Source organism: Eupeodes corollae, chromosome 3 (genome assembly GCF_945859685.1).
Source record: "Eupeodes corollae chromosome 3, idEupCoro1.1, whole genome shotgun sequence".
In the NCBI taxonomy this organism is placed as follows: domain Eukaryota; kingdom Metazoa; phylum Arthropoda; class Insecta; order Diptera; family Syrphidae; genus Eupeodes; species Eupeodes corollae.
This window is the reverse complement of record NC_079149.1, coordinates 110803298-110826378: the sequence shown is the minus strand read 5'-3', so window position 1 is coordinate 110826378 and position 23081 is coordinate 110803298. Positions and strand designations below refer to the sequence as shown.

At 34.6% G+C, this 23081-nt stretch overlaps 4 protein-coding genes across 7 annotated transcripts in view; 3 read left to right on the top strand and 1 right to left on the bottom strand.

Annotated features, from left to right (window-relative positions):
* Positions 1-2406, top strand: part of LOC129952860 (sodium-driven chloride bicarbonate exchanger) — a 96837-nt gene extending 94431 nt beyond the window's left edge. For 2 of the 4 annotated variants that reach the window (XM_056065752.1, XM_056065753.1), the window contains one exon: positions 2257-2395. Coding sequence is in view for 1 of the 4 variants with exons in the window: in XM_056065754.1 (XP_055921729.1) it covers positions 2257-2316 (60 nt within the window). In the remaining 3 variants the exon portion in view is untranslated. Of the gene's footprint in view, positions 1-2256 lie in introns of all 4 variants that reach the window. The other 2 variants (XR_008782404.1, XM_056065754.1) reach the window with 2 other exon arrangements.
* Positions 2407-6888: 4482 nt separating this feature from the next.
* Positions 6889-9458, top strand: LOC129950210 (elongation factor G, mitochondrial). The gene is made up of 4 exons (XM_056062062.1): positions 6889-7051; positions 7135-8530; positions 8593-9214; positions 9269-9458. The coding sequence occupies exons 1-4, from the start codon at positions 6971-6973 to the stop codon at positions 9408-9410; spliced, it is 2241 nt and encodes a 746-aa protein (XP_055918037.1). The 5' UTR covers positions 6889-6970; the 3' UTR covers positions 9411-9458.
* Positions 9459-14527: 5069 nt separating this feature from the next.
* Positions 14528-16032, top strand: LOC129951010 (thioredoxin domain-containing protein 17). Its single transcript, XM_056062997.1, has 3 exons — positions 14528-14815; positions 14877-14955; positions 15738-16032. Exons 1-3 carry the CDS (start codon positions 14671-14673, stop codon positions 15889-15891), a joined length of 378 nt encoding a protein of 125 aa, XP_055918972.1. The 5' UTR covers positions 14528-14670; the 3' UTR covers positions 15892-16032.
* Positions 15929-22135, bottom strand: LOC129951009 (vacuolar protein sorting-associated protein 52 homolog). The gene is made up of 6 exons (XM_056062996.1): positions 21259-22135; positions 20982-21197; positions 20765-20920; positions 20576-20694; positions 16741-16861; positions 15929-16681 (listed from the first exon to the last, which is right to left on the bottom strand). Exons 1-6 carry the CDS (start codon positions 22000-22002, stop codon positions 16052-16054), a joined length of 1986 nt encoding a protein of 661 aa, XP_055918971.1. The 5' UTR covers positions 22003-22135; the 3' UTR covers positions 15929-16051.
* Between the last annotated feature and the right edge of the window lie 946 nt (positions 22136-23081).

Here is a 23081-nt window from a genome sequence, read left to right as displayed (position 1 = left end):
TGTCGCCAATGGAAAACACCTGATTCTAAATGCACAACTACTCAATATCAATCGTACCAACATATAAGATGCATTCGAGAGTCGTATAAATGTCAAAAACCCATCCGTAGTAAGATTCTACTTTTACTTTTATCGGTAGTATTTATACTGCGGATACTATTTTTGTTATCCGTGTAAAATCCTACTATACTATTGATAGATTTTCCAACAAAACACGGGTAGTTTTAAAAATGGGTATTTAACTATACTCAAACAAAAATTTGAGCAAATAGTTAAAATTAATGTCTGGATTCGGAATCAGCAATAAAAATTAAGTCCAAAACGGTTTTTTCAAAAATAAGATAATTTCAAAATCAAAAACCAAGGTTTTCTCATAACTTCATACAGATTCAAATTGAAAACTCATAACAAAAGAGAATTTCCAGATAAGAAAAACGATTTAAATTGTATATAAAAAAAAAGGAAAGATTTTTTACTTTGCAAAAGAGATATTTTGAGTTTCAACTTAGCCTCAAAACATAGTTTTTGGTTGTTTTTAACATTTTTAAAGGGACACATTTTACAAAATGATATAAAATAGAAAAATTTAAGCAAGATTCAAGTTCGATCTTAATACTAATTATTTTGTTTAAGGGACAGACGTTATTTTGTAGACCAGAGTGTTTAGTGAGTCTTTAGTCAAAATGTATGCAATGAAACCAAGACTTAAATTAGAAATGATCGTGATGTCAGTAAATTTTGTTTTCATATCTTATGGGTCATAACAAAATATCTTCATTTTATATCCCTTTGTTAAATTAGCAACAGCAAATAAAAAAATTCAAATATTAAAACAGATATTTGATGGAACAAGCCTCATATCTAGCCTCAATTCAATACTGACATTCTGAACTACTTAACTCAATATTTTAAATGAAAAGGTGTAGCTCAATTTTTTGAACCATTTGCTTGCATTTTAATATATTTTGAGAATTTTAACATTATTTTTAACTGCTTTGCTTATTTATTTTAACTTTAATATTCGTCAAAAGTGAAAACTTGATTTCACGATAGTTTGGAAAAAGAATTAAAACCAAAGCAATATATTAAGTAAATGTTTAAGAATAGTGCAGTAGGTCTTTTGCAATAAAACTAATAATACTAAAAATTGGAGGAAATTAATTGATAGAGGTTTTTTGAATATGTAATATTATATGTTTATTAAATAAGCATAATATAGTGTACATGAAATAAATATAATACGATAACATAATTTAATCAGACACTATCCAATAGATGGAAACATTATGTACCTACATAAAATGCAATATATTCCAAACAAATAATAAATCTTTACTCATCAATCCCACCCAGGATCTCAGTATCAGTACCTAAATCGGATTCTTAAGGATTTTCCTAAAATAAATTAGAGTTCAAAATACAAACAAAAAAAATTAAAAACATATCGATTTTATACCAATTTAAAAAAGAAAAGTTTATTTTTTAATTTATTATGTATTCGTATAAAATTGTATAATCAAATAAAGAAAGAATTTTTAAATAAAAAAATATAAAGTTAGTTATTAGAAATTTAACTTAAATCGTATTTGTATATATTAAAACTTAATTATGTATACAAATAATTATTATTTTAAAAATTATAATAACATTATTGTGACCCACCTTATATGAAAAAGTATTAAAAGCATTTTATGCAACCATTTTGTACTTGGAGTAAATTTTTGTAAGGAAGCAAAATTTTAAATTGAACAGTATTATGTAAGTATTTAATTCTACAGTTAAAAAAAATATTAATGAATGTTTATTGTGTCTATATGTATGTATGTAAGAAATAAAATATTGTTTTTAAATAAAAAAAATTAAAATGAAATTCTATCAGGGATCTCTTCACACGATGAAAGTTAAGTTAAAATTTGTATCACAATACAATATCGTTTTTACATATAACATACAACTATAGTTTAGGATCAAATTCAGTTTTTGATTATTATATTCACAAAAAACTACATTTACATAAATTTTAGTATTTTTTTATTATAAACATCCCATAATTAATAGAAATTTTCGTTGCAACCAAAAATAAAATTCCATTTCACCAAAAAATTTAGTAAGTATTATTGAAGAAATCAACTTGTCACAGGGTTTTTAGTCTCAGATTAGAATCATTAAAGTGTTGATGATTAGTTGACATGTATTAACATACATAAATGAATGTTTCAAAATATTTTTTTTAATATAAAATTTTATTTCTTACAGCTGTTTTTAGAAATACTTGCAATTATCATCAGTTATGCCGAGCCAGGTTCCTACATATAATTAATTATGGAGACAACCCTCAAATATACAACTTTTACAGACAAAGCGTACAAATAAATAGATAATTATTTAATTTAAATAAAAAAAATAAATATTTGTTACAAAAAATGATAACAAAACCAACTGAAGACAAAAAGTTTGTCTACTACCTAATATTTTCGTTGAAATCATATATAGAAATACATAAATAAAAATAATATTTGGTGGAAAATGTATTATTTAATGTTGCTATAATTATTTTGAGATTGATAAAATTATAGCAAGTTTCAATGGTAAGTTCAGTTTTTTATGACTATGCAATGGGGGCATTCATTAAGCTAGTGGCTACGTAGTCAAGGGATTCTGATTGGCTAAATCTAACTACAAAAGTAGTTGGAATTTCCGACGTATTGTAAACATTTCGGCTACAAAGTTAGTGAACACTGGTTTTGACGTTTCAGAATCAGGTGCTCGGTAAAGACACAGGAATTCAAAATGAAATGAATCTTTCGGTATTTAAATACAAATATAAGTCAATCATATTATATTTTCTATTTGCTTTTATTGAATTTAAAAAGAAAAAAAAACTATTTTAAGTTCTGAAAACACAAATGTTTCTTTTTTGTATTTGTCATTAATGACAGTTCCGGATTGACTAGCTTTGTAGTGCAATTTTGCATTCACAAAGCTAGTTGAATTTTGACTACGTAGTCACTACAGGAATGAGGTTTGTAAATTTTACCAAAAGGTAAAAAAAACTCCCAGGCCACGAATCGAAGCCTGTAAAGACGATCAGGGGAACATCGTGGTAGAATCAAATCTCTTTATAGATTTTAAAGCCGCGTATGACAGCATCTATAGGAAAGAGCTCTACAGAGCAATTTCTAGCCTTGGTATCCCTGTTAAATTAATCCGTTCGTGCAGAATGACGATGGAGAATGCACGCTGATCTATCAAGGTCGGAAAAGATCTCACCGATGCGTTTGATGTCAAAAAGGTTTTAGACAAGGCGATTCACTGTCATGCGACTTACTCAATATCGTTCTGGAAAGAATTGTGCAAAACTCAACCGTCAACACTAGAGGCACAATTTCCAAAGGTTCATCTAATTACTCGGATACGCAGATGATATTGACATAATTGAAAGATCAAAGCGCGATGTCAGTGGAGCGTTTTTGAGCATTGCGACGGAAGCGAAGAAGATGGGTTTAGTGGTCAATGAGAGCAAGACCAAGTATATGCTGTCATCAAAAAAGGACATTGAACAACGACGTCTTTTAGAAAACGTCGCCATGGAAAGCTATAACTTCGAGGTGGTTAAGAACTTTGTCTAGATAGGCCTGGACCCTGTCAAAGAAAGATGAGAGCGTCTTAGGATGCTTCGAGAGAAAAATTCTTCGGGTGATTTTTGGTCCCGTACGCATAGATGGAGAATGGAGGAGAAGATATAACAACTAACTGTACGGGCTGTACAGCGACACTGACATAGTTAGCAGAATTAAAGTCCAACGGCTTAGATGGCTAGGTCATGTAGAGCGGATGGACATCAACGCTTCAGCCTGGAAGGTCTTCGAATCCAATCCCGAGGGACGGCGCAGCAGAGGAAGACCGCGACTCAGGTGGCTCACCCAGGTGGGAGAGGACCTCAACTAACTTGGCGTGCGAAACTGGAGACAGCTAGCTAGGGACCGAGCTGGCTGGAGACGCTTGTTTGTTGAGGCCCAGGTCCGCCCCGGACTGTAGTGCCACCTTAAGTAAGTAACGGTTTGCCTGCCATCACTTCCGAACAAATTTATCTTTGTTTCGTCAATCCACAAAACATTCCTCCACTTTTTGCCTCATTAGCCCACTCCAAAAACCGCGTTTTTATATTTTGTTTTCCTTAGAAAGGGCACTATTCTTGCGATCTTTCTGAGCAAGTTACCTTCAACAAGTCTTCTACGAACAGTTTTGGAAGTTATTGGAAGCCTTAGTTTGTTTTTTATTTCCCTTGAAAACTTGTAAGGATGTTTTTTGAGGCGCAAATTAGCTTTAAGTTTTTTCTTGGGGTTGTTGTCCTTGATTTTCCCCTCGGTTTTTTGGCTTTCAGCGGTGAAATTTCTTTTGCAATCAACTTGAGGGATCTGCTCATTATTCTGGCTATGTCCTGCAAAGATTTTCCCTCACTTCGTAGAACTAAAATGACAGCTTTCTCTTCTAGGAAACAATGCCTACCGCGACCCATGTTTTCCTTCGAATTATTTGTAATATTATTAAAATAAATTCACTGCCATGTTGTTGTTTTAATTTGGTTTTTCTCTTAGCAACTGTCTCTGTGTATATTTTAATGTCAATGCCTGTACATACTTGATACATTCACTTTTCTGACAATGACGAAATTGTCATAGATGTGTATATCTTTTTTTTAATATGACAGTTTTTTTCGTATTTATTAGGAAGGGTTTAGGGATTTTTGGATTGATAATTTTGACTGCGTTTGCCTTAAATTAGAAATGAAAATTATATACCGATCGATCGGAAATTACTCAAAGAATTTTTTGAGAAAACAAAGTTAATTGCGTAGTGATTTTTCGTTAAAAATGTATTTTTCTGTTTTCTGGAAGCAAATTCATTTTTTTTTTTTGAACAGTTAATACTTCTGAGTTTAAAAATGAAACGAACCATTCCACTGATTTGTGTTTCAATTTTACACTATGCCAATGACAGAATTCAATCAGGAAATTTCAATGACAGAATTTTTTAATGATCGCTATAAACAACAGACAATAAAATTCCAATGATTGGTTTCAATGATGGAAACCAATGATAGCTAGAATTGGTCCCTAAAACTAAGTATAGGCGATTTTCAGACCTGTTTGTAAATAAACTTTTCTAAACGTCTTACAATATTGTAAACAGTTAGTCATTTTTAGCCATTGCCAGATGACGTTTGCATAATTGAATCAGTATTTCTTATAAAATATGTCAAACGCAAGAAATGTTGTCACAATCAAATCATGTAAATTTAGCAAGTTACAAACCATATGCAATTAATTAACAAATGGCATTGATGTATAAATGAAGGTAAGAGTTTGGTCAGAAATGTGATTCTAAGCCAAGAAAGTGTTTTCACCCAATAGAACACAAAAAAAAGTAATAACCGAAGCCATTTCAAAAAAGAAAACATGGTTTTGAACACAACTCTCAGATGTAAGCTTAGTCTGTAATTAACATCAAAAAATGTAGCCTTATTCTTTAATTAACATCAAAAAATATAGTCTGGAAAAAATAGAATAAGATTTTCTTTGACAAAATTCGGACAAATATTAATAATCCCTAGAAAGTCCTCTTATTTCTGACTGTAGCGACAAATTTTTACTAAAGAAAGAGTCATTAAGTTCCAAGTAAGAGTGCATTTAATTTTTTTATAATACTGTTTTTTAGCATTTGTTAGGTTTTTATTTATTCATCTCTTGTGGAGGTTTGCGGCATGACTGTACTGTCAAAAATTAAAGTATTTTATAGGAATTAAAAAAAGTTTCCACTCTCCTACTTTCGGGTTTCGATTTCGATTTGAACCTATCTCCTGCAAATCCACTTTAAAGTACTTTTTACATTGGACACACCAACGACCGACGAATGAATTGATAAATGTGAATTTAAACGCTTTATAAACCTAAATTATGGGCAAATTGTAAACAAAAAGGTAGATATATTGCTTTAATTCATCTTAAGGTAAGAAACTTAGGTTTTTCATTGCTAAAGTAAAAGAAAGTGAAGAAACCAAATTGTTTGTCGCGAATCGCAATCTGATTGTAGCAGTATTCACATGAGCACGAGCAACGAACGACACGAGTGAATTACAAATTGTGAGTTTATATACGTTTGAAGACATATTTCCACACAAATTCTTAACAAAACGATAGCAATATAATTCCTATTTTATTTATGGTGCTTACTTTTACTTTTCAATATCATATATTAATAAATTTAAGAAAACAAATGTATTCGTCACAAAAAGAAATTGTAGTTGATACGAACTGTCAAACTTTATTCGCGTTCCACATTATCCACACTCGTAACGAATAAAATAATCGCGACTACTTAACCTAAAAAAAATCATTCTTGTTTGGTAATAATGATAAACACAAAAAAAAACAATTGTCAAAGTCAAACTCCATTCGTGACGAATTAAAAACTCTCAAGTGAAAGAAATGTCAAAATCGACGATTATTCGTTCATTCGTTGGTCGTTAGTGCTAAACGAAATATCAAACTCAATTCACGTTCCACATGCAATCCACACTTCAACTAATAAAATGGTCCCGCATGTCTTAAACTAAAAATTGTATTCTAGTCTTTGTTGTTCATCCGTAATTACGAATAAAAACAAGCCATGTGAAAGAAATGTTATAATGATCGAATATTTCTTCATTTGTTATTCGCTGTCATGTGAATATTCCTTTAAAATTATGTTTCTGTGCCAATAATACGATACAGAAGTTCCACCTTAGATTTCCATCCATACTTTAAATTTTGTTTGACTTGTGAACGCCCTCCAGAGAAAAAAAAACAATCTTTAAATGACATTTCACTGACGTTTCCAAACGTCAATTCCTTCTTCCGAGCAACCCTTGACTAAGTAGTGTGGTCGATTCTTTCCATTGATACATTTTTTCCAAAAATTTGTTATTAAAATGTTAACCAGAGCAATAAATAACAATGTGTTCCTCAAATACAATTCACTCCGAATTAGTGCCATCAGCGGACTTCAAAAAGTAAGTTCAATTTCATTCAGAAACAACATCTCAAACCATCTGACTTCAGAGTGTGTTAATGTTATGCAATTTGATCGTTCTAGACATTCTGCTCACATGCGAAGTATGCTGAGCACAAGCCGCTGGAAAAGATTCGTAACATTGGAATATCTGCCCACATTGACAGCGGTAAGACAACACTAACCGAACGAATCCTGTACTACACCGGGCGCATAGCTCATATGCACGAGGTGAGGGGCAAAGACAATGTCGGCGCTACAATGGATTCCATGGAGTTGGAGAGGCAGAGAGGAATCACAATTCAATCGGCAGCAACTTACACCATGTGGAAAGATAACAACATCAACATCATCGACACACCTGGGCACGTGGACTTCACAGTCGAAGTTGAGAGAGCTCTGCGTGTCCTCGACGGAGCAGTCTTGGTTCTCTGTGCTGTCGGTGGAGTTCAGAGTCAGACGCTGACTGTCAATCGTCAGATGAAACGTTACAATGTACCTTGTTTGGCTTTTATCAACAAACTCGACCGACTGGGATCGAACCCCTACAGAGTTCTGTCCCAGATGAGGTCTAAAATGAATCACAATGCTGCCTTCATCCAGCTTCCCATTGGTCTGGAGAATAATTGTCAGGGTATCGTTGATTTGGTTGGTGAGAAAGCAATCTACTTCGAAGGAGCCAATGGTACAGATCTACGGTTTGACCAGATTCCCAAGGACATGGCCACCGAGGCTAACGAACGTCGTCAAGAGTTGATTGAACATTTGTCCAACGTCGATGACAAACTTGGAGAACTCTTCCTTGAAGAGAAAACACCCACAGAAGATGACATTAAGGGCGCACTACGTCGCTCTTGCATAAAACGAACCTTCACACCTGTGTTGGTGGGCACTGCCCTAAAGAACAAAGGTGTCCAGCCATTGTTGGACGCAGTTATTGATTTCCTCCCAAATCCTGGTGAGGTTGAAAATATTGCAATGGTCGAAAAGGAAGGCGAAGAGCCCGATAAGTTTTTCCTTAGCCCAGCACGAGATGGCAAGAATCCTTTTGTTGGATTGGCCTTCAAGCTGGAAGCTGGTCGCTTCGGACAATTGACCTATTTGAGATGCTACCAAGGAGTGCTCCGCAAAGGAGACAACATCTTCAATACACGTACCAAGCGGAAGGTAAGGATCGCCCGGCTTGTGCGATTGCACTCGAATCAAATGGAAGACGTCAATGAGGTCTTTGCCGGAGACATCTTTGCACTGTTTGGTGTCGATTGCGCCAGTGGAGATACCTTCGTGACAGATATCAAGCTGAACATATCAATGGAATCTATGTTCGTTCCAGAACCAGTGGTGTCAATGGCCATCAAACCCAACAATCCCAAAGACAGAGATAACTTCGCTAAGGCTGTGGCGAGATTCACTAAAGAGGATCCTACCTTCACTTTTGCTTATGACCCTGATGTCAAGGAAACTCTTGTTTCTGGAATGGGTGAGGGTTTTCTTTCTAATCTCCAGGGAGCACTGTTTTGACATTAAATTTTATATTTTTAGGTGAACTTCACTTGGAAATCTATGCCCAACGAATGGAACGAGAATACGGTTGTCCAGTGACTCTAGGCAAGCCCAAAGTTGCATTCCGTGAAACTCTAGTCGGCCCCTGTGAATTTGATTATCTCCATAAGAAGCAATCTGGAGGATCGGGTCAATATGCTCGCGTCATTGGTATCATGGAGCCATTGCCGCCCACCAAAAATACCCTCCTGGAATTTGCTGACGAAACAGTTGGTACCAATGTACCAAAACAATTCATTCCCGGTGTGGAGAAGGGTTTCCGCGATATGTCGGAGAAGGGTATGTTGAGTGGACACAAATTGGCTGGCATTAAATTCCGACTGCTCGATGGTGGACACCATATTGTCGACTCGAGTGAATTGGCATTTATGTTGGCTGCCCATGGAGCTGTTAAGGAAGTATTCGCGAATGGTGGTTGGCAAATCCTCGAACCAATTATGTTGGTTGAAGTTGCCGCACCAGAAGAGTTCCAAGGCGCTGTTATGGGACAGTTGAGCAAGAGACACGGTATTATCACAGGGACAGATGGTGCTGAAGGATGGTTTACTGTTTATGCCGAAGTTCCATTGAACGATATGTTTGGCTATGCTGGTGAACTGAGGTGAGTCCACAATCTTGTTTTTTAAGACACATAACTTATATAAGATCTTTACAGATCGAGTACACAAGGCAAAGGTGAATTCACAATGGAATACAGTAGGTACTCGCCTTGTCTGCCTGATGTTCAAGAACAGCTCATAAGGCAGTACCAGGAAGCGCAAGGAATTAACGTTGATAAGAAGAAAAAGAAAAATTAAATAAACCAATAGAAACAAAAATATTAATTAAGATCCTAAAATAGTATACATTTCTGTTTGTTTTTTTAATAACTGTGATAACGAATACTTCACCAAACGGGTACCGAATAAATCAATTATTATTTTGTTTTTCCATTCGTTCAAACAAACTTACAGTTTTTTTGTGTGATTATTAATGCGAGGTGTAAAATTTTGTAACGCCATGAAAATTCAACAAGTTGCTTACCTTTGTTTTCTTCATTTTTAAGAAACTCGCAACAAACAAGGACGAAATAATCGCCAGCAGAGTTCGTTGCAATAAGATTTATAAATTAAATTAAAAAAAACGATTATGCACACCATTGCATCACCAATAAACCGTTAATAATTTTTGAGAAGAATTCACAGATTTGGATTAGTTAACACTCCGATTTTTCCGCACTCCCGTGGACTATAAAAATAATTTAATTGTAATTTTCATGTCAGATCTTGAGCACAACTTAAGTAAACAACTTTTATGACAAATTTAACACTTTTAAGTAACTTTTAACTTTATTAAAACAATTTTATTAACCGTTTCTACACGACTTAATAACTATTCACATGAACACGATCTAACAGACTATGTTAATTTTTCTTTTATTAAGCTGGACACACACGATCGAGTAAATTGGTTGAGTCATTTGGGCCCGTTCAAAGTCCAATTGGATTTGCTGCCTTAAATTATTGTAAGAGACAGACTGAGATAATTAAATAGTTGTCAAATGGCGTGATAAGATTGAGCAGGTTCAGACAACGTAAAGGACTGGAAAGTAAGTCTAGTTTCTATTATCTGATTGGCCAGCTGACAAAAAATGTCCTTCCAATTAAGGCAACTTTATTGGATAGTTGACTTTTAAAGTTATTCAAGAAAAATTTCCCTTACTTTCAAGTCCAGTGTACTTATGTCAAAATGACAATTGATCATATTTTTTTTCATTCAAGTGAAAGCTGGACTTATAACTCTATCATTTATTTATTTTCTGCACAATTCCATTTAATGTTTTGTGTAAAAGGATTCCATTTCAAATTGAAGAAGAAATAAGAAATATTTATTTAAATTACAAAATATAAGATGGAATTACGAGATGGACTTACAGCTTGCCTGAAGATTTTTTTGTAGACATTTATGTTTTTGGTAGTTTTTTAACAATCAAATGAAAGTAGACGTTAATAAAATAAAGTTCCGATTTTGAAGTTTTTGACACTTGGCCAACTAACAAGTTGCCTTGGTTAAAATTTACATTCAAAGAACGCATTTGACTGCAAGTGAAGTCCTATATGTTATCTGAACCTACCCATTGTGCAAACAGACAGAACTACTCGGCTCGTTGATTTCCCATTTACAGGCAGAGTCGAGCTTTGACTCGTAGGCTCGGGCTCATTAATTTTTGATTTGCTGAAAATCCAAATGGAACGACTGATAGCCAAAGCCGAGCCACACCAGCCAGCTTCCCCACACATGGACGGGTTTTAATTGGCTTAAAGAAAAAAAACGTGGCTCCGTAAATTCGTTTGGATTGAACTTTCTTAAAACTATTTTATTTACCTACTGTTTGCACAAGGCGTAAACTAACACCCGTATTTTCAAAGAAAACATTGATAAAATTAATTATTTCAGATCCCGTGTTTAGGAAAACTACACAATGGCATACAAATATTCCGGACTCAAATGGAACGGTACGCAACTGCCTTTAGTTTGAGTTCGGACAAATCTTATTCCATGGTGTAGTTTTCCTAAACACGCGAGATAATTTTATGTATATTTTCTTTATAAAAACGTGGGTAAATATACACGATTGGAAGATTTTGTAATATTGGCCGAACTGTCAAAATTCTTCCAATAGCATTCAATTAGGATAAATGTCTGTTTAAACGGTTGGAAGACTTTAGAAAACATTAAAATTGGTAGAATCATTGGAAGACCATTTTCTCGACAGATGACAGAGAACATGAACATTTATTTTGGAATTGAAAACAATAGGTCCGGTCGTGCAAAAACATTTAAAAAATAAATAAAATATAAAAAAGTGAAACTATTATGAAGCAGACAATAACGAGTATCTTGTACAATTTTTTTCAGTCCAATCCTTTTCATCATTTTTTCAAACGATGACTTCTTATATCTTTTGATTTTCGTAGTTTTCAAGTTCTTTCAAAATCCTGTAAACTTTAATTGTTGTTTCCTGCTCAAAAACATGAAGTCAATTAAAAATTGGATGATAATGTTTGGAAAGAACAAGATCCAATATCCCATTAGTGGAAAATCGTCCGTTTTTTCGATGGAAAATTTGCCGACGATTGACTGCCAATTTTTTTAAAGAAAATAAAGAAAGTGTTTTTCTTCAGAATAGCACTTTTTGTTACTTGTTACTTGACCGATGTAGTTCTAGTTATACCTAGCCAGTTAGTTTGCATCACTTAAGTAAATTTTATTAAATGATAAGGTTTCATATAGTATGTATCTTTATTGCGGAACAGGCCCTAAAACACATTTCTCAGTATTAAAAGAAATCAATACCTCTAGCTTCTGTCTTAACTATGCATTATTCGTAATAGGCTTTTGTCGAGAGGGGGTGTGTGTAGGGGTGAACCACACTGTGCCAGAGATTTTCTAGGGGCCACTAAAATTGAAAGCAATTAGGAGAGTGTTTTTTTCAATATAGTCTATATTCATCAATAACCATACCTATTCCCACTTATTTCTAGAGGCCCAAAAATTTAAAATCTGTCATGCATGCATTCGCTATTTGGCCATTGTTAATATTTAAAGAAAAACTGAACAACTCTGAACTATTGAAAGAAACTTATAATAAATTGTTTCGCTTTTCTTGTTTAATTTAACATAAGTTTAAAATTTATTTTATTTTGAAAATTTTAAAAGTTAAAAAAAAGTTGCCTGACAACGTAAAACAAATACATATATTTATTTCGGTTTCTGTTTTTATACATTTTATTTGTTTAAGTATAAAACCTTTTAGGTATGTTCCAAGCTGGTTTTCGGTCGGGCTTCTCAACCATGGATCAAATATTTGCTTTTACCAGTATTGCCAGAAATTCCATTGATAAAAAGAAAAAACTATAAGCTTTCTTCGTAGATTTCTTATCTTATTTTTTTGCTTCATCTAGTGCATCTGTATGGGATGGAACGAACTTCTCAGAATGGTTTGAAACAACTGCGGGTGTTCCACAGGGCTGTATTTTAAGCCCATTACTTTTTGCTTTCTTTGTTGACGACTTTTGTGATAAACTCCCAGGAGGGATAGCGTTTGCTGATATACAAATGAAAGTTCTGTTATATGCTGGTGACTTTGTACTACTCATCGAAAACCCTTACACTCTGCAATTACAAATAAACAAGCTGAATACATTTTGCGAGAAATGGAGTTATTCATCAATACAAGAAAGAGAAGGAAAATGTTTTCTCAATAACATCGACGTTGTGCAAGAATGTAAGTACCTGAGTGTTTGGATTACACACAATCTTAATTTTTCAAAACATGCCAAACAAAAAAGTAATGAAGCAAAACTAGCCTTGAGTATGATGTGGACTAGCTTCTTTGCAAACCAAGATATTGGTCTTGCGTCAAAATACCATGTTTTTCATGCAACGGTCAACACTTGTATGTGCTATGGTGCCCAGGTTTTCGGCTATACAAATCTCGAGACGTTTGAATAGGTGCTGAGATATTTTTTCAAACGATTATTAAGACTACCCAACTCAACGCCTAACTATGCTACTTATGTGGAATCTGGTATAATGCCTCTGTACATAAGAAATCTTAAAGATTATTTGATAAGGGTCATGAGAAGAAATGGAACAAGTCTTTACAAGACTATCATGATAAGACTTTTGCAAACTAACGCTTCTCCATTCAAGGACTGTCATTCTCATGCAGCTCATCTATGATTATTGGAGTCAAATGTTGATGAATGACAGGGTATGTTTGCGAAGGTTACTGCGAAAATAGACGAAAAGGTTTATAACCAACATCTACCCAGAGCGAATCCAACATTGTCTAGAAGCACTTGTAAGAATCTTCACGAATGAACCATTTTCGTAATGAATACTCGGCTGAAATTATAAGCTACATATTTAGAGCACGTGCTGAAGTTCTTAACTTAAACTTTATGCCTTACCGAGCAGATTTATCCTAAATCTGTTGACTTTGCATAGAAGAGAAAATGAAGATATAAACCATTTCATTGCTATTTGCCCAATACTGTAGGAAATCCACCGACTCTATTTTGATGAGAGCTACATTTCTTTACGAAATATTAAACGGAAGACTAGGATGGTGTACTTTTTATAATTATTGCAAACACGCAATAACCTTCTGCAAAGTTTCGATATTTAAATTCTTAAAAAATCCAGTTACTACAGTTTAATGCATTTTATTTTCAAATCATATTAAAAATGCGTTAACGCTATCAAAGTCTAGTGTAAAATTAATAACTATAAACATACAAATGCATCTTTTTTCTCAAAATCTTAACTTTCAATTAAATAATAATTATAACCCATTTAGAATACTTATACATACTATATTAAAAGCAACTTTCATTTTTTATCGTTCACTTCATATTAAAAATTGAAAATGAAATTTGTAAAACATTTTTTGTATAATAAAGAATTGATCTAATCTAAGCTCTACATTTTTTTTCCTATATTTTTGTTTCTGAAATCGGAACGTACTATATCAGTAGGCATGACCTTTGAGAAAAAAATAGTAAATATTGCAGGGGGGGGCAAGATTTGTCCGTCTCGGGCCCGGAATCCCTCTCAATGGCCCTGGCAACAAGAACATATTTTTGTTAAAAGCTTTTTTGAACAAAACTTAACCTCCTCAACCCACTATACCCGATTCCCATTCACTTATCTAATAAATAGAAAAATACATAATTAAATTGAACAAAATATGAATTTTCATTTAAATAATTCAAAATATCGTATCAACAAACATAACAAACTCTGAACGATTCCAAGGAAATAAAAAACAACCGCTGTAAGTAACCACTAATGTGTGTACAGCTGAATTAAATTCTGGCAGTTATTTAACACAAATGTCAAATTTCTTATCTTAACTTCAAAAAAAGAATTTATATATAAACGCAATTGCAGAGAAGAGAGAGGTTATTTTAAAATTTCATCCGGCTCCAAATATTTTAATCCGCAAAAACGAAGCTCTTTCTAAGATTATTCACTGATATCACAAAGATATCAAGTAATTTAATTAACAAAATGGTTATCAAACATCATGTTGAAAGTTATGAGGAATTTTCAAAATTAGTTGAAACCTTAGAATCCTCGGGTGATCCAATTCATGTTTTATTTAGTGGTAATAAAGATGAAAATGGTAAAAGTTGGTGTCCTTATTGTGTAAAAGGTAAGAATTGCAATAATTTTACAAACTTAAAAATATGTATTAATTGTCGTTATCATTGCAGCTGAACCAATTATAAATGAGGCGCTGGAAAAATCGGCTGACAAAAGTCATTTTGTTCATGTTGAAATCGACAGACCAATGTGAGTAATCAACATTTAATTGATATAGTGTTTTTCTTTTGTATTTTTAATTCAAATCAGTGTCATGTTATTTTTATAATCTCTGTAAAAACCTACCTACCCACTTTATGTACCTGTGCATTTCACAACTCATCAACTTAATGTACACAAACAATAAAATCAATCTTTTTATTAGGTCTCCATTCTAAAAAGAGATTGAAATAACTACGTAGGTATATTTTTAGGCTTTTAACTGTCCAGGGGATAGGTTTATGGCCTTTTAGCTGGTCGTAAAAGGTGTCTACATGCGCCTTGTTTTTACTCCCTTACATGACGCAGCACTTTTTATTCCACTTTTAGAAAGGTACATGATTCAAATGTTAGCAGATAAAATAGTACCCAGTCGATTGACCTTGTAACATTCTATTTTAACATAAAGGCGATACATTGTCCATACACCCCACCCTATCCCAAAAATAGATCTACATCGTAACTTTGAAGTTTTTGCTTAGATTTCGATTTTAGATAATTGTTTTTAACTTGATGTCTTAAGCAATAAAGATTATCTTCGATTTTGATAACGAAATTATTGCAGATATCACAGACATTGTTTAGTTTAAATTATTCGAGTGTAATCATTTAAAATTCTTCCCTTCTTAAGCTTTTACTTTCTCAATTAGGTCTCCTCATTTGTCTCTAACATGTCACTTCACTTATTTCCTCCCATAAACCTCATATCTCAAAACGTTTCTATTGGTCTTTCATCAACCAAATCACTTTCCCTTTTGTTTCTAATTTTATAGCTGGAAGGATTTAAACTGTCCCTTCCGCAAGGATCCCCGTACTCATTTGGTGTTCCTGCCAACTTTGTTGCGTTGGAAGTCACCTCAACGTTTGGATGGCGAGAAATGTTCCAACACTGATCTCGTCGAAATGTTACTTACCGATGAAGATTAAGCAAGATATAAGAAAAAAGCTGAACAAAATAAAAATATTATATTTGAAGTTTTAAGATAAAGTTTAATGTTTGTATTCACTTAAAAAGTAAAAAATAAAAATACATCATGAAATATAATTCCATAATAAAATAAATATCAAGTTCTTCTTTTATTTACAATTAATAATTACTTTTATACTTTTTGATTTCCACCATAACCACATGAATGTTTGTCAATTGGGCTCTGGCATTCGGCGTGAGTAATTTATGGAATCGATGGTAATATTGCACTAAACTAGCCAAAGCCAATTGCAGAAGCTGAGATCCTGTGAGGAGTGATGGAAATGAGAGTAAAACTTCACGATTCAATTCCTCCAGGGACTTCTTCCAGTTGGCTGAGAAACTTGCAACCAATGCAAGACTTCGTCGTTCTTGCTTTCGTAATTCATCCATTTGTTCCTTCTCAAAGTAATGTTCACATTCTTTGACGAATTGTATGATTCCCCCAAAGTGAGGAGCTAGAATCTCTTCAACATACTCGGAACTTCGAGCGTTGAGTTGTTCACGGAATGCTTCAGCTTCTTTGGAATTGTCACGAGTGTGTTCCATCAGAACACCCAAGACCAAATCATAGTTATTTATAAGATAGATGAGTTGTTCTTTGCGGGAGGGAAAAATGGCAGCCATGCGGAGGATGAAGCACTCGACTTCGTTTTGTAATTCGAGCAGGAGCAAACTGACGACTTCGTTGGGAAAATGCTCCGAAATTCCAACAATGGCAGCGGAGAATTCCGCATAACGTCGAGTGATCTAAATAGGCGAGAATTGTTTGTAGAAATTATTGAATGGTGCTTGAAGAATGAACTCACGTAATGTGGACCCATTTCTTTGTTGAATTTCGTTGGATCACATTCGCGAATACTTTTGATGTTCAAACGAAAGACATGATCGAAACGGGGCCAGATGACAGCTTGCATTGAGTCCCAGTATCTAGTTTAAAAGACAATAAGAAGTTAACATTTTGATAGAATAATTAGATTTTTCACGAATTCCATCACACTCAAAAAATTGTTCATCATAATAAACTCCGGCTCGACAACTAGGATCGGGTTCTAGCCTCCTGAGGGTTGGAATAAGTGGTACCTTTGAGAACTAGAGACTTTAATTTTTCAGTTCTCCTTCCGGGAGTTAATCGCAACTACTCTTTTTATACATTTGGGTTTAGGTCTAACTCAAATGGCTGGGTTATGTAGAGCAAATGGAAATCCGCTTTAGCCCGGAAGGCCTTCGAATCCATTCCTGATGGACGGCGAAGTAGAGGAAGACCGCTTAGGTGGCGCACGCAGGTGGGTGAAGACCTCAACCAACTTGGCATGCGAAACTGGAAACAGCTAGCCAGGGACCAAGCTGTCTGGAGACGCATTTTGGTTGAGGCCTAGGTTCACCCGGACTTTAGCGCCACTCAGGGCTGGATTTAGTGGCCCAGAGGCCTTGGGAAAATAAATGTGCGGAGGCCCTCTCGCCCCAAATTATTTTAAGTAAACCATTTTTGTTGCACTCGTGTTTTTCAATAAATAATTTATTGTGAAACCAAGGAGATTCCACATATAAATATAAAGGAAAAAAGAATTATCTAAAATTAAAGGTTAGGGTTAACGAACGGAACCTTTCGAGGTTTTATCGCCGAAAATCGTTGATGATTTCGTTGAAATCCAGCTCTCGGAGTAAATCGCTTTCAATACTCAGCTTCGATAGAAGGTTTTGTCCAATCGTGGTTCGAAGCTCTCCAGTGCAATTTGTTACCATCAAACAAAAATTTCGAGGTTTGGGAACTTACGAGGGGCGTTCAATATATTCTCGGTATCGGGGTGAAGCTGTGGTTATATATAAAAATTGACTTATTTATCAAGTAATACTATTATTTTAGTGCATTCATGTAAAATTTCATATAAATGTGATTATTATTTACCGTTAAATCTCTACTTAAACAGAATCATAATGGCAACTGAGACGATGATGGTGAAAATTGAGCATCGCGCTGTAATTAAATTTCTCACTAAGCAAGGAAAAAGTCAAAAAACTATTCATGAAGAAATGGTGGCAGTTTACCAGGGTTCCGCACCTTCATTATCAACTGTGCAAAAGTGGTCAAGTGAGTTCAAGAGAGGCAGAGAGAGCATTGAAGACGACCCCCGCTCCGGCGCCCCGGCTGGTGCTTGTACGGGAGAAAGCATCAAAGAAGTCGAAAAACTTGATCTCGAGGATGCCCGACCATCATGACCATCTTAACCTTTCAAAGGTCAGTGGCACCCACCACGAATGCTCACAGCGCCTCAAAAAAAAAGTGAGAATCGCATGCTGTAGAGAGCTTTTGGACATGTGTAGTGAGAACGCGTACGGTGTTATGCATCAGATTGTTACTGGGGACGAAACATGGGTTCACCACTATGACCCTGAAAGCATAAAAAAGGAACAGACCCCCCGAAGAAGTTCAAAGTCACTCCGTCTGCCGGGAAGCTCATGGCCAGTTTTTTGGGACTTAAAGGGAATCTTACTCATTGAGTACAAAAAAAAAGGTGAAACCATCAACGCCAAATCCTACGCTTCCACTTTGCATAATTTGCGGGAGGAAATTAAAAAGAAAAGACGGGGTAAACTCGCAGCGGGTGTGTTGCTTCTTCTTGACAACGCTCCTGTTCACACGGCGCGAGTTTCCAAGGCTGCTGTGCGAGATTGTGGTTTTGAAGAAATTCAACATCCACCCTATAGTCCAGACCTTGCCCCTAGTGATTACTTCCTGTTTCCGGATTTGAAAAAATGTCTTCGTGGAAAAAGATTTTCGGATGATGAAGAACTCAAGTCGGCAATAAATGGGTATCTTGCAGGGAAAGAGGAAACTTATTTTTTGAGGGTTTAAAAAAGCTTATCTCAAGATGTAACAAATGCATTGATGTTAGGGGAGATTATATTGAAAAATAAAAACTATTTAAATTGAATTCGCATTTTCCTTCATATCGATACCGAGAATATATTAACGCCCCTCGTAGCTCTGAAATTTTGAGAATTTGGTATTAAAATAGTTGCGGCGATTGATCTGTTCCATAGTCCTTTTCCTTTTTGTATGAGTCAATCAAAGACACAAATTGAATCAACTCATTACCAAGACTAGGCTCTTAATCAAACGGATACACTTTTACCAATGCTTCAAATTTTAAGCATCCATCTTCAGGAATCCAAATCTCGAACGTAAAGCATGCAATCTTTCAGTAAGAGAAACGGATAGCTGCTCAATCACTCGTATGAAGGCAGATACTTTGTATTTTTCCTTCGGTGGCAGATTTGCGTCTTGTGCTTTCCCGTAGTCGAGCGGGTGCGGGTGCGTGATGGTACATATTCATCAGTATGGAATATATTTTTGGCTGCTTCTTCGTATTTATCAAAATCATTTCGTTTGGATTCCACGAATGATTTCAATGATTCTTGTGCACGTATTGCCGATTCAAGAATCATTTTTGGGTCTTGCAACATCTTGTTTGAAGCGTTGAATCGCTCCAAGAGATCTTTCCAAAATTTTGCAAACAAAGCGGTTTCGAGACCACTCATCTTCTGTAGAAGTTGCGTTGCTTCATTCCTCAAGATGTTGGTGATGCTAGTTTTTTTGGAGATAAGATTTAGCAAATTTTGCTTTGATAATTTTACTTATAAGGTTTTTCTTGAAGTTATATCTTTCAACCATTGGAGACCTTGGAATGTCAACGATATGTGCATATGACTGAGGATTTTAAAATTCGGGGTCTTTCACTTTGGATTGACTAGGCCGTTCCCAAACCTTCCTAGTTGTTTCAATTCCCTTAATCTATGTCAAGCGATCACGCCATAGATAATGATCGGTCTTAACATATTTTCGTATCTCTAAGATTTCTCTGTAAGTTTCTTGCAATTCATAAAAGCTTTTGTAAGCTTGCTAACTGTATTGGTTTCATTCTAAGTAGTAATCTTCTTTTTTGTCGGGTTAACTTTGGATAATATCACAAAAAGAGCCTTCAAACATTCCCAATGCTTTTATGAAGACAATTTCATTAACTCCTATGCAAACTTCCTTGAGGGAGAAGAAATATTTGACTGTTAACAGTCGAATTGTTTAATATGATTTAAAATCACGAAAATAAATATAAACCAGCATGAAAGTATTCATATATGCGTTTCGCTCCGATGTAATGGTTGGGCTCATCAGAAGATGACCATTACACTTTGTCTTGACGCAGAGTCTTCTTTGAAGACTTGTAGCACCTTTACAATTCGCAGTTGCTTTATGTAACTCGGATTATATGGAATCTCGATTTCATCGGGAAAATGTGCGTCAAGACAAGTTATAATGGTCATCTTCTGATGATTCCTTAGGGGGTTTGTTGTGCTAGCTCTTCATCCATTACATGCTATAGAATTAATCCCTGTATTTGAACTATCAGTCTGTTGAGTGTGATGACGTGTGCTCTTCCTAAAAGCGTTCTTTCAACTAAATTTTGTGAGATATTGTAAAAGTTTTCTAGTTGTAAAATCTCCGTATCGCGAGCCAATGGACGTGATCCAATTCGGCAGTATAAGTTTTATTTCGGAATTGGCAAGTTTTTCATGTGGGTGGAATTCGTGGAAAAGCTGAGTTCTGACAACTTCTATGTCAATTCAAGTCAACCAAATACTTACTTATCCAATCCAGGAACACATCTCTTGTGGCACATCAGCTGGTATCGGAAAATCAACTGAATGCACAAGAACATAGCGATGGTGTCGTAGCATTCTTGAATACTGCTTTCGAGGTTTTTCTAAAGAAAATCATTCGTGAAAGTTTTTCAGTTAGCACTTTAGATGGACCATAAATCCAGTTTTACTCACAATCATGAATGTTAGTGTCTTGCCCATGATTTGATTGAAAAGATCCTGAGCTTGTGTACCACGAACCATAAAGAATTCAATGACAAACAAGTATTCTCGACATGCATTGTCCACCAAAGCATATTGCTCCGAGCGGAAGAGAGCTTCAAATGTGTACTAAAAGCAAAGAGAAGATAAATTGACAAATCAAAAACAGAAAGACCCACAAGAATCTTACTCTGTTCTTAAGTTGAGCATGTGGAACTATAATTGGAGCTTCTAGCTGTTGATTTAAGATATCACCTCTTTTGCCAATCGTGAAAATCGTGCTCTTATGTTTGAGATTAGTTGCTTTGGAGAATAAGCTCTTCGAGGCTGTGTCTTCGATTCCCATCAAATCGTCTTTGGTGACGGATTCTTCGAATTTCAAGGCCAACAATCGAGATGAATAACTCTATGGGAGACATTCCAATTTTTAAGTTTTCTTTTAATTATTCACTACTTTGAAATCTCACCTTAAAGTAACTATAGTAAATTTTGCCCATAGTGTCTATGTACTCATTGCATATCTCCTGCGCAACTTGTCGTTCATTCGATAGAATAAACTCAAAGAAGAATTTATGCTTCAGCATTGCGTTCTGAGGAATTTGATAGTTTGTCATGGGTCGGCGGAATTTGTAGATCTGTTCCAGCAGATAGGTACGAATCTTAGCCATAGCCTTGACTTTTAACTTGTGAAGAACATCACAAACATCACCGGCCGACTTACTCTCTTTGAAACTCAATTCCTTGACCAGATTCAATTTGTGATTCAGTGTGTTCAACTTGCTTATGAATTCCTTCTCAGTCACAGGAGTTTCCATGATGGTTGTTATCATCTCTTCGGGGACAGCCATGTCCTCGATGAATTGGGATAATTGGGCCTTCACCGATTGCCTGTTAGTTAGCTGCACTGACATTGAAACTGATTTCTTTTGTAAAGTTGTAATTTCCGAACTTATGTTACTGAGTACATTTTGGAAGTTCATTAACATGGATTCCATTCGCTCGAGGATGTCATCACATTCACCAATTTGATTGTGTAAGCTTGCGATGTTCTGACTCTCGGCAATGTAATCTTCGATGGATTTATTCTCGACTTCCTTGAAATCTCTTTCGATTTGTCGTGAATATTGACGTAGATCGGTGCCTGTTTTGAGTATTTCTCGAACTTCGTCATTGTCCAATTGATCGGAGATACAAGGTTCGTTAGAAGTCATTGTGGTTGTTTTAACTGAATTGATTTTTACATTAATTATTTAGGTTTTTACTTGCAGACACAAATTACAATATGGTAAGAAAATTTTGTGTTTTGTTTTATGGAAAATTATCTTTGCCAAGTCAAAATAAATTTGTTGACAGTAAAATGTCAGTTTAGTTGATAGGTTGTGTTTACTTTAGTATTTCAGTAGGGAGCGTTGACATCGCTAAAGAGAAATAATGGCTGCGTTCAGAGTAAAAAAATACATTTTTATTAAACAGCATATGAAGCTTTATTTTCTTCACCAAATCTGCTAATAATGTTTTAAACTGAATTTTGAATATTTTAATTTAAAATATGAATATTTTAATTTAAAGTGTTTAAATTATTGGAAAGTCGTGTGCGAAATTATTGAATTTTATCAAATGAAATTTCATAGTGCGGCTGTAAATTTTGTTTCAATTTAAATTAATATTCTTTTTTAAAATTACATTTTGATCTTGCTTAACTATTATCAGAGCCTTTTGCTTCTTAAGATAGCGCTATATGTTTCTTATACAAGAGTTAAGCAACAAAAAATCAATAGCTAATGTCAGCTAGGCCACTAGGTGTCACCCCCATAAAAACTAAAGATACCATCTTTTTTTCCTAACGCAATAATATTTTTCTTCAAAGAAACTAAAAAAATCTATTGTTATATAGTTTGATAAAACAAACAAAATACACAAATTAAGTTTAGAAGCTTATTCATAATTTCGCTCAACCTAAATAGGGCTAGAGTTAAGGAATAGATGACACCAACGCGAACTAAAGTCCATATCTAGCAGGTCAATAGTTTGAACACTTCGAATCTTTAACATCTCATGAAAAAACATTAAAAACATAAGAAAACAGATCAATTGTTTTCAAATGTCAAAAAATTTAAGTTATTATGAATATTTTATTAGCGGACAAATGGTTATCGTGGTTTAATATTTCTATTACGACCCTCAGCTATTTTAACTTACCAATTTCACGATCACGATTTTACAGTTTAAAAATTATGAATTAGTTGGTTGATATTTTGTAGTTAGAATGTTAAATCACGAACATTTTGTG